General features: G+C 44.5%; 1 protein-coding gene across 1 annotated transcript in view; it reads left to right on the top strand.

The window, feature by feature from the left end:
• Nucleotides 1-12442, top strand: part of LOC126194954 (lysosomal-trafficking regulator) — a 304398-nt gene that overhangs the window by 260326 nt on the left and 31630 nt on the right. The window contains exon 29 of the mRNA XM_049933343.1: nt 5684-5867. Coding sequence (XP_049789300.1) covers nt 5684-5867 — 184 coding nt within the window. The remainder of the gene's footprint in view (nt 1-5683; nt 5868-12442) is intronic.

Raw genomic sequence — 12442 nt, 5'->3', positions numbered from 1 at the left:
TGAGAGATGTGATACTGTGAGAATAATTTGATAGAGCATTGAGAGATCTAAGCCAAAACAAGGCCCTCAGAATTAATGAAGCCCTCAGGATTAATGAAATCCTTGGGAGAGGCAGCCATGACATATATGAGAGAGGCAAAATACCCTCAGACTTCAAGAATAATTTAATGATTCCAATTTCAAAGAAAGCAGGTGCTGACAGGTGTGAATACTATCACTATAATAAGTCGTCATTACAGCATATTGATGCCTGTTACTTATAGAATAATGGAACAACATTGCAGAAGAGACAGTCAAGGAGCATTCTAATGGAATGGATAGTGTCTTGAAGAGATACTATAATATGAACATAGCAGAAGTAAAACATGAGTGACCCTGAGAGAATTTGGTTAATAAATAAGACACTAAAAGTAGTAGATGGGTTGGGCTATTTTTCCAGCAATAATTGATGATGGTTGTACAGAGGAAGTAAAATGCCAACTAGCAATAGCAAGAAAAGGAACTGTCAGTTTGGCACAAGAAGTGTGTGTGTGTGTGTGTGTGTTTTTTTTTTTTTTTCTTTTTTTTTTGGGGGGGGGGGGATTTGGGGAGGGTAGAGGAGGGGTTTGTAGAGGGAGTCCAAGAGACAAATACAGTAATCAGGTTCAAATGGGGATAGGTTGCAGTACTTATTCGGAGGTGAAGAGCCTTACACAGAATAGACTAGCATGGAGAGCCGTATCAGATCAGTGTTTGGACTGAAAACAACCAAAGCAACAAAAACATTATTATTGTCACATTTACTCAGCCTTTGAGTACTCTAAACAATTATATGGCTAAAGTTCTTCACCCAAATCTCTGTAATGGCTTTCTATGTGCCCAACAGGTTGTTCAAGCCACTATCTCTATATAAGATTTTGGCATTCCATGCTTCCTTGCATGAACAAATTGCCAGTACCTTGATGCCTCTGTATGTCCCCTTTGAACCACTCCCTTCATTCGAATACCTTCTCTCTCCTTATCGTTGGTTGGTTGATCTACCCATCCAGTGTTTAGTATTCTTCAATACCACCATATTCTAAAACCTTCTGTTCATTCTCTTCTTGACAAACTGCCTACTGGCTTCTGTCTCGGGTTCTTCGGCCGACGTTCATCTAATGATTTTTCTGACGTTTCGCCAGCACGAGTGGCTGGCATTGTCAAAGCTTCACCCTCCATTGCCGGTGGTGAACTGGAGCCGAGCTCGCGGGCGCAGACTATATGTACCTGGCGAGCCAACGTCCGAGGGCTTCTCCGCGGTCATTTCCGGTGCGGTTCTCCTCTTGCTACCTGCGACGGTCGTTCGCTGCAGTACGGGAAGCCAGGATCCATTTACCTTAAGGCTTTCCTCTTTCTTATTCAAACTATTCGCGTGTTTTTGTATTTCCAAAGCTTCTCTGAACAAGCGCGTGTGATAGTGCTTCTCTACAGCCACAACTTCCGTGTCGGCGAATTTTATTACGTGGTCGGTCTCATTCAGTGCGTGCTCTGCCACGGCCGATTTCTCCACCTGCCCCAACCTGCAATGTCGTTTATGCTCTTTGATCCTGGTGTTAATGGATCGTCCAGTCATTCCGACATAAACTTTTCCGCATGTGCATGGTATACGGTATATTCCCGACATTGCAAGTGGGTCTCTTTTCTCCTTCGCCAATCTAAGACACTCTTTGATCTTCCTTGTCGGTTTGAAAATCGTCTTTACGGCATTTTTGCGCAATATACGGCCGATTCTGTCCGTCACCCTGGGAATGTAGGGCAGAAAGGCCGTACCCGACATTTCTTTTTCTGGTTCCTTACTTCGCCGAGTGTTTGGCTCTGTTACACTTCCAATATAATTTGTGGAGTACCCATTGCTCCTCAGGACAGTTTCCAGGTGTTGCATTTCTCGTTTGAGGTGTTGCGGCTCACATATTCGTCCTGCTCTCGTTAAGAGCGTACTAATCATGCCTCTTTTCTGGCTCGGGTGGTGGTTTGACAGTTTGTGCAGGTATCGGTCCATGTGTGTCTGTTTTCGATACACACTGTGTCCCAGGTTTTCGCCGTCCCTTGTGACCAACACGTCTAGAAATGGCAGATTCTTGTCCTTTTCTGCTTCCATGATAAATGTTATGTTGGCATGGAAGCTGTTCAGGTGTCTTAGGAAGTAACCGAGCTGTTCTTCACCATGGCTCCACACCACGAAAGTATCATCGACGTACCTGTACCACACCTTAGGTTTGCAAGTCACCGAGTCCTGTGCCTGTGCTTCGAATTGTTCCATTAAGAAGTTGGCCACCACTGGACTGAGAGGACTACCCATTGCGACGCCTTCCAGCTGTTCGTAGAAATCGCCATTCCACGTGAAATAGCTCGTGGTGAGACACGCATGGAAGAGCTTTCTGATGTCTTGCGGGAAAATGGAAGTAGAAAAGGACAAGAATCTGCCATTTCTAGACGTGTTGGTCACAAGGGACGGCGAAAACCTGGGACACAGTGTGTATCGAAAACCGACACACATGGACCGATACCTGCACAAACTGTCAGACCACCACCCGAGCCAGAAAAGAGGCATGATTAGTACGCTCGTAACGAGAGCAGGACGAATATGTGAGCCGCAACACCTCAAACGAGAAATGCAACACCTGGAAACTGTCCTGAGGAGCAATGGGTACTCCACAAATTATATTAGAAGTGTAACAGAGCCAAACACTCGGCGAAGTAAGGAACCAGAAAAAGAAATGTCGGGTACGGCCTTCCTGCCCTACATTCCCAGGGTGACAGACAGAATCGGCCGTATATTGCGCAGAAATGGCGTAAAGACGATTTTCAAACTGACAAGGAAGATCAAAGAGTGTCTTAGATTGGCGAAGGAGAAAAGAGACCCACTTGCAGTGTCGGGAATATACCGTATACCATGCACATGCGGAAAAGTTTATGTCGGAATGACTGGACGATCCATTAACACCAGGATCAAAGAGCATAAACGACATTGCAGGTTGGGGCAGGTGGAGAAATCGGCCGTGGCAGAGCACGCACTGAATGAGACCGACCACGTAATAAAATTCGCCGACACGGAAGTTGTGGCTGTAGAGAAGCACTATCACACGCGCTTGTTCAGAGAAGCTTTGGAAATACAAAAACACGCGAATAGTTTGAACAAGAAAGAGGAAAGCCTTAAGGTAAACGGATCCTGGCTTCCCGTACTGCAGCGAACGACCGTCGCAGGTAGCAAGAGGAGAACCGCACCGGAAATGACCGCGGAGAAGCCCTCGGACGTTGGCTCGCCAGGTACATATAGTCTGCGCCCGCGAGCTCGGCTCCAGTTCACCACCGGCAATGGAGGGTGAAGCTTTGACAATGCCAGCCACTCGTGCTGGCGAAACGTCAGAAAAATCATTAGATGAACGTCGGCCGAAGAACCCGAGACAGAAGCCAGTAGGCAGTTTGTCAACAAGTGGCCACGAAAGCCTCAATAATTTTGTATTATGCCTCTACGGGGAGGAGATTTGCAGATTGTACCGACGCCTTGACCAACGACGGAAGAAGAAAGCGCGACTGATGTCCTATCTCGCCTTTCTGTCACGGTGCCGAGATGAATGTGCTACACCGAAGTTCTTGAGATGTAAGCGCCTATTCACCACCGCCCAAGCACATCATATCTACGACAGAATGGAACGAGCTTTTCTTCGTGAGCGAATACATACAACACGGAGAGACTTGGCAAGAACGGATCAGGAACTACTGGACATTTTCTACCAACTAAGTAGCAGAATGCAGCGAGACGACTGGGACAAGATCGACAGCATCACTCACAGGAGCATGCAGAATGAACTCGAGCGCTGCACTGAGCGACAGAAGAAAAAGTTTGAAAGATGCCGGAAGCAGACCGACAAGGCGATTCCCGGCACACACAGTGATCAACCTCACTGAACGACAATTGACCGAAGAGGAAGTGTCAAAACACTTGGCCCCTCTGCTCCAGCCACACGTGGGGAAGATGACACATACATTAAGGACTCAGGACATTTCATTGAGAAGCTTAAGAAACTGAAACTTGCACCAAACGACATCCTGGTCAGCTTTGATGTTGTTTCGTTATTTACGAAAGTGCCACTCAGTGACGCTCTGGAGCACATCGGTTCCATTTTCCCGCAAGACATCAGAAAGCTCTTCCATGCATGTCTCACCACGAGCTATTTCACGTGGAATGGCGATTTCTACGAACAGCTGGAAGGCGTCGCCATGGGTAGTCCTCTCAGTCCAGTGGTGGTCAACTTCTTAATGGAACAATTCGAAGCACAGGCACAGGACTCGGCGACTTGCAAACCTAAGGTGTGGTACAGGTACGTCAATGATACTTTCGTGGTGTGGAGCCATGGTGAAGAACAGCTCGGTGACTTCCTAAGACACCTGAACAGCCTCCATGCCACACATAACATTTACCATGGAAGTAGAAAAGGACAAGAAACTGCCATTTCTAGACGTGTTGGTCACAAGGGACGGCAAAAACCTGGGACACAGTGTGTATCGAAAACAGACACACACGGACCGATACCTGCACAAACTGTCAAACCACCACCCGAGCCAGAAAAGAGGCATGATTAGTACGCTCGTAACGAGAGCAGGATGAATATGTGAGCCGCAACACCTCAAACGAGAAATGCAACACCTGGAAACTGTCCTGAGGAGCAATGGGTACTCCACAAATTATATTGGAAGTGTAACAGAGCCAAACACTCGGCAAAGTAAGGAACCAGAAAAAGAAATGTCGGGTATGGCCTTTCTGCCCTACATTCCCAGGGTGATGGACAGAATCGGCCGTATATTGCACAGAAATGGCGTAAAGACGATTTTCAAACCGACAAGGAAATCAAAGTGTGTCTTAGATCAGCGAAGGAGAAAAGAGACCCACTTGCAATGTCGGGAATATACCGTATACCATGCACATGCGGAGAAGTTTATGTCGGAATGACTGGATGATCCATTAACACCAGGATCAAAGAGCATCAACGACATTGCAGGTTGGGGCAGGTGGAGAAATCGGCCATGGCAGAGCACGCACTGAATGAGACCGACCGCATAATAAAATTCGCCGACACGGAAGTTGTGGCTGTAGAGAAGCACTATCACACGCGCTTGTTCAGAGAAGCTGTGGAAATACAAAAACACGCGAATAGTTTGAACAAGAAAGAGGAAAGCCTTAAGGTAAACGGATCCTGGCTTCCCGTACTGCAGCGAACGACCGTCGCAGGTAGCAAGAGGAGAACCGCACCGGAAATGACCGCGGAGAAGCCCTCGGACGTTGGCTCGCCAGGTACATATAGTCTGCACCCGCGAGCTCGGCTCCAGTTCACCACCGGCAATGGAGGGTGAAGCTTTGACAATGCCAGCCACTCGTGCTGGCGAAACGTCAGAAAAATCATTAGACAAACGTCGGCCGAAGAACCCGAGACAGAAGCCAGTAGGCGGTTTGTCAACAAGTGGCCACGAAAGCCACAACAATTTTGCATTCTCTTCTTGGCTGAATTGAAGCACTCTGTTCATTTTTTATACCAAAACACTATGATCTACTAAAACATGGTGTTTTGAGCTCTGTGTTGTAACCTCACAAATTTATGTCTTTTTTTCAAGATATTTGTAATGACAGCTTGATACGGTCAACATTTAACGGAGACTATCTGTGCAGGACGGGCTCGTGCGGGGCCTGCAATGGGGCCACTATGTGGGCTCGCCGGCTGAGCCAGAACCATCAGAGGTCTGGCAGCGTCGACACCGTGTGCCTGTTGGCCACCTCATCCCGTTGGCTACAGGGGATGTGTACGGTCTCGCACCACACACCTGCCTGCTGCTTTCATACACCAAAGACCGTGGTAACTTTCAAAACTATATATATATATCTTTGTTGTTTTGGTTTCAGCAAACATAACTTGTGTGTGCGCAACAGAAATTTAGATGTGTGTGAGTTTTCCCAGCCTCTTTCGCTTTCCTGTTTATTTATTCTTTAGAATCAATTAAGCTAAGATTATAAGATTAACTCATAGTTATCGAGCTGATTGCGTTGTGCTTCATACTAAACTTGTGTATTAGCGTGTGAATACTGCATATTTATTGTGCTATTGTGTCCATATTATCACTGTAGATATTTTTTATTTCTGTAAACTTACAAACAATACAATTGCAAGTATTACTTGAGTTTGAGGAAAGAAAAGTTGGCATAAGGTTACAGTAAAAATCTCCCTTCTACAAACAGATGTGGCCATTAGAGACAGAACATGAGCACGAACGGGGGAGATGGAAGAAGAAGGTGACTGTCCCAGAGCTCACCTCTAGTGATTTAGGGAAGCTGTGGACAACCTAAACCCGCCTGCCCAAATGGGCACATAAACTGCCGACCTCCTGAATGAGAGTCCATCACCATCACCTAGCATTACCATTCAGTTTCAGTCTGAGATGAAAGTGGTGGTACACAGCTCAGATGTCATTAACTCGACATGCTGTGGGAAGCAGACATGTTTATAGAAATTATAAACAGAGTTATTGACAATGGCATCATAAATGACAATGGCATATTTGTTTTGACTACTCTCTGTTCAAGTCATATTGTTGCATTGGAAAAGAATGTGTGAGTTGTGATAGAGATGACTTCCACCATTAATGGATGGATAGGCAAATGACTGGTGTAGGTGTTTGAGCAACTGTCAATTATCATGGCTGTTCCAAATTGTGGCTGCTCTGTATGATGACTGCTAAATCTGAGGAAGTCAGTGCATCTTCTCGAATATTTTGCTGGGTGCTGTCTTCTGACAGAACATTTTCAGAAATGTTTGGATTTTATTGTGCGTTTCACACATTGGGCTCTTACCAACTCAATACATCGCTTTTCAGAAATTTCACAAAGGATCCAGATTGATGTCTTACTTCAGGTTGTCTGCCTGAGAAAGTATCAATTGTTAAAACTTTATTTTCCTTCTATGCAAACTGTGGGCAGAAATGTTCTCATACCTAAAAGAGATCTTTGAATCATCTGTGCAGATAAAGTTAAAAAATTGTTTTACTGAGGCTTGTTTCCTAAAACTTTTATTCTAATTTTTATTGATATCTATTTATTAAGTAAAGTTCTGTTGTGAAATTAAATTGGACAAGATGTGGACTCTATCCTGGACTGATATATGTAACAGAAAAGGAATACCACATTATTAATAACAAAAAATTCCAGTACACAAGGAGTCCACTAAAAATGGAACTCACAAATGCCTTGTGCAGAGCAGGTTTTTTTTCCCAAATGAGGTCAACATCTTCTGTGTGTGTGGAGAAAAAGAAAACCTGGTTGTTAGTGATCAGCAGTATTCACTTGGTGAGCCCTACAGATTCATAAAAATGAAAAGTACAGTTTGTCTCAAATGAATTTTCTCCTGTGTATTGTTTCATATAAAACATTTATAAAATCATTGATAAATTCAGGAATTTTTTTCTCATAATTGCTCTGTTTTGGCCTTTACTATTATTATTGTTTTATTATTATTATTATTATTATTATTATTATTATTATTATAACCGTAAACACAGCAGATGAGTTCACTATACTGGATTCTGTATTTCATCACTAGTTGGATACTTCCTGGGTATCTAGGAATGTGTGATGTGTTGATGGACAATTCGTGCAGAACCCAATCAAGTGTCTGTCTGTGGCTGACAAATGCATTTCTCATCAATGGTAATGGTTTTCAGGAGCCCACATGATCTTCTGACCCTGCACCCAGTGAGCTGAGAGCCACGGGAACCTCTTAAGTTTTGCTGGTTTCCAATAGAGACACTGTAGAGCTAGATCCAGAGTTCCAAGTCTTCATATCTGGCAAGTTTTTAAAGTTGTTTTCTTGTCCATTCTGCCATTACCTGGGATGCCAGTGTCAATAATACATGCTTTCCCTTTCTCCACAACTGTGATGTCTGGTGTGCTCATTTCCAGCATTCAATCTGTCTGAAGTCTGAAGTTACAGAGTAATTTAGCACATTTATTTTCAACAACTTTATCTGTGCGCAAGTTTTTCAGAGACTACTACAAAATTCTTGTGACTTACTTAAATAATTTATTAAAGCAACTTGTTTCGAGGTACAGATCTCATCTTCAGGCTACAGTGGCAACACCAAAAACTATCAACAAAAGTAAAACAGATGTTAAAGTTGTTCTTCACAGTCTTGGTATGTGCTGAGGTCCTCCTTGAGAAGAAGAGGAGGATAACTTTAAATAAGGGAATATTCATTTTGTTTGTTGGTCAGCTGTTCACATAAATTTTATTAAATATTCATTCACTTTGTTCATTTGATATGGCATGTTCATTCTGCTGTGTATGACAAGCAAGATCATGATCAAACCAAAGCTTGTTTCTGTAGTCAGTATGCATTTAAGCTTTTTCTGGTCACAACAGTTCTTAGCTTCCAGCAGATCCTAATTTTGACGTAAGTTTCTGTGAATAATTTGTGTCGTGACTTGTAATCAATGTGACTAATCTTTTTGCAATAGTTCAGTATATGGTCAGTTGTTTCATCAGCTAATTTGCAGAGTCTGTATGGTCATTTGCTGATTTCTTGATACTATGTTTAATGACGCTAGTTCTGATGACTTGTTTTCGTGCAACAAAAATCAGTATTTCAGTTTCCTTCTGTAGGTCAGCCAAAAGACCGGCCTCTTCTTTATCTATTTTGTCTTCAATCTTCCCCAGTAATTGCCTGTGTAGTGGTGTATTGCACAGGCTACGGTTCAGCATTGTAATATAGCTTTCTGGTATTGAGTATTGGTTTTCTGTAACTTGAGAAATTTCCTGTTATTGACTTCAATTAGAGCTAATGCTTCCTATCTTCCACATAATATGCTAATCCATGCTTCTCTTCTTCCACTGTCTTCCTCAGTTAGAAGAGTCCTCCACTGCCTGTTTTCCTGAGCAAGACAGCTTGTAGACACCACTGTCAGGGTAGAGTACGTGGTGAACTGTCGTGAGTTTTCTTGTCTTTCTGTCCAGATTATCCAGCTCTACTTGTGTCCAAGTCACAATGCCTGCAGTGTATGTGATGATGGCAATGGTCCAGGCATTGAGTGCCTTGATGGTATGGCTATTCATTCAGCATGCTATTCAAAATTTTTTAGTCCCTTAGGTATAATCTTTGTTGACCACATTTGTTACATATCCATATTTGATTTTCTGCAACTGTACATCTCAGGCTGGCACCACTAGATGGTTTATCCGTTTGGTATTTTGATGCCTCCACATTCTGAGATTTTCCCCTTCTTGAGTGTCAGTGTGGCCTTCCAATATTGCATTTGGGTCTTCCACTGGGGTACAATCCCTGTGTCAGGGGATTGGGGATGGGAGTCGCATAGGGATGGACTAGGATGTTGTGGAGGCTGGGTGGGTGGTGGAACACCACTTTGGGAGGGGTTGGAAGTATCTTAGGTATGATGTTCCTCATTTCAGGGCATAATGATAAATAATCAAAGCCCTGATAAGGACATGGTTCAGTCATTCCAATCCTGGGTGGTACTGGGTGACAAGGGTGCACTTCTTTATGGTTGATTCTTGGGATGGATTTGAGGATCAGGTGTTTGTGAGGATATGGCACAGGAAATCTGTTTGTGAATTAGGTCTCAGGGATACTGCCTTTCTTTGAAGGCGTTTGCAAGGCCTTCAGCATACCAGGCGAAGGAGTTCTCATGACAGCAGATGCATCTACCACAGACAGCCAGTCTGTGTAACCTAAGTGTTGATGGAGCCATCTGAGAGAAAGAGATCAACATCTAGGAAGGTGGCACATGGAGGGGGGGGGGGAGACCAGGTGAATAATTGGATGGGAGAGAAGGTTTTGAAGTTGTGGAGGAGTGAGGATGAGATGATCTGGCCTTGGGTACATGTTATAAAGATGTCATCAGTGCACCTGAACCAGACCAGGAGTTTGGGAACCCGATGAAGAGACTGGCATAGGATGGTGCCATGTGGGTCCCCATGGTTGTGTCACAAACTTCTCTGTACACCTTCGCTTCAAAGGTTAAGGACATGGTTCAGTTGTTCCAATCTGGGGTGGTATTGGGTGACAAGGGGAGTGCATCTTTGTGGTTGGTTCTTGGGATGGATTTGAGGATCAGGTGTTTGTGAGGATATGGCACAGGAAATCTGTTTGTGAATTAGATCTCAAGGGTACTACCTGTCTGTGAAGGCCTTTGTGAGGCCTTCAGCATCCTGGGTGAGGGAGTTCTCACCACCACAGATGTGTGTACAACGTGTGGCCAGGCTGTGTGGGAGGGATTTTTTGGTGTGTAAGAGGTGATACCTGTCAAAGTGCAGCTACTGTTGATGAATGGTGAGTTTTATGTGGACCAAGGTGTTGATGGTGCCATATGAGAGGAGGAAACTGACATCTAGGAAAGTGGCACGATGTTGGAGGAGGGAGGACCAGGTAAGTGGGTGGGAGAGAAGGTGTTGTGGTTGTGGAGGAATGAGGATGAGGTGTCATGGCTGTGGGTACAGATTATAAAGGGGTCTTCAATAAACTTGTACCAGACCAGGGGTTTCGGGTTTTGGGAAGCTAGGATTGATTCCTCTAGGTGTCCCATGAAGAGGTTGGCATAGGATGGTGCCATGTGAGTCCCCATGGCTCTGCCACAAACTTGTTTGTATACCTTCCCTTCAAAAGTGAAGTAGGGAGATGGACTCAGGAGAAAGGTTCAGGGACGGGCCTAAGTATTTCAGCACAGATTGGAGGTTATGTCAGATTTCTGAGGTGGGGTCACTTTGGCAGAGCTTGTAGATGGAGGTGTTGGACGGTTGGCGGAGGCCCTCTGCCAGATAGCCACTCCGGTTCATCACAACAGTGGTGGAACCTTTGTTTGCCGGAAGGATTATCAGGTCAGGATCATTTTTTAGGTTGTGTAGAGCAGTCTTTTCTTCTGCTGAAAGATTGCTGTTCTTAGGGAGGGACCTGGGGAAGACCAGTGAGGCTAAGTTGGGAGTTCCTGGATGGTGACCAGGCAATGGTTAGGTGGGAGTGTGGGAGGGTCACAGTTGAATGGTGGTACAAATTGGGACAGGCAGGGTTCGATGTTGGGATTGGAATGACTAGTGGGAGGGGTTGGTGGCAAAGAAGTGCTCCACTGTGGGGAATGGGAGAAGTAGAGTAGGCCTTTCACAAGTCAAACATGGTTAAAACTGGGAGTAGGGCTGAATGTGAGGCTTTTGGATAGGACTGAAACTTCTGTGTGGCAGAGAATTTTGGTGGAGAGGTTAACTACAGTGTTCTGACATTGTTTCAGCTCTGGATTTTGTGGCGTGTTGGTAGGGGTTTTTGGAAGATCTGAACCTGATCATCTACCCAGCAGACAAATGTTTCACTGTTGTGGTGAACAGGAGTGACTACTTGGTAGAGGGCCACTGCCAGTTGTCTGACACCTCTACCTACAAGCTGTGCCGAAGTGACCCCATCCCAAAAGTCCAATATAATCTTCAGTTCCAGCTGAAATCCTTAGGCCCTTCCCAGAACCTCTCCCCTGAATCCATCTCCCTCCACAACCCAACAACAGCCCACACACACACACACACACACACACACACACACACACACACACACCTTCTACATGCTCCCCGAAATCCAAAAACCTAACAATCCTAGGATCTTTATTAGCAATTTCTCCAATGTGGTAGGTGCGGAAGGCGATGACATCACGGTCGACGAAACTCTCCAGGCCACCAACTGCGGGAACACCGGATCCACCTCTGACAATAGCTACTGTTAGCCATCCATTGCCATGGGTAAATGTATCATTCACGTCAATACTGAAATTTAGTCTGCACCCACGAAACATACAGGGTCCTTCGAGAAGTTCACTGGCAGATATGTTTGTGAATTAGATCTCAAGGGTACTACCTGTCAAAGGTCAAACTGATAAGAACTTTAACATGGAACATGCTGTTACATACTCTATGGCCGACAGATCCTAGATGTACGCTTACAGGTTCTCAGCTACGCTACAGAATACAGGGCTACGCTACAGATCAGTTTATTTGTAAAAATATACAATACAGTCTCCAACAAACTTTACATATTCACAACATCCTTTACCTTTAATCCAAATATATACAGATTCATTAACATTAATCTTACGTCTACTTCTGGTATACAGGGATAGTGAGGAAGGTGAGGTATATACAGATTTTCCAAAGTCTTTATTAGCAATTTCTCCAATGTGGTAGGTGCCGTTGTTGACCAACACCTTTCTGCAATTGAACGCTACCTCTCCCAGTGTTATCCATATTCCAAATCCACCATTTCATTCCTCGTACACCTGACCATCTACATGCTAACCAATAAATGCTTCACCTTTGAAGGGAAGGTATACAGAGAAGTTTGTGGCACAACCATGTGAACCCACATGGCACCATCCTATGCCAGCCTCTTCATG

This window comes from Schistocerca nitens, chromosome 7 (genome assembly GCF_023898315.1).
Source record: "Schistocerca nitens isolate TAMUIC-IGC-003100 chromosome 7, iqSchNite1.1, whole genome shotgun sequence".
NCBI lineage: Eukaryota > Metazoa > Arthropoda > Insecta > Orthoptera > Acrididae > Schistocerca > Schistocerca nitens.
The sequence above is the reverse complement of the archived record's forward strand: the minus strand, read 5'-3'. Positions and strand labels throughout refer to the sequence as shown.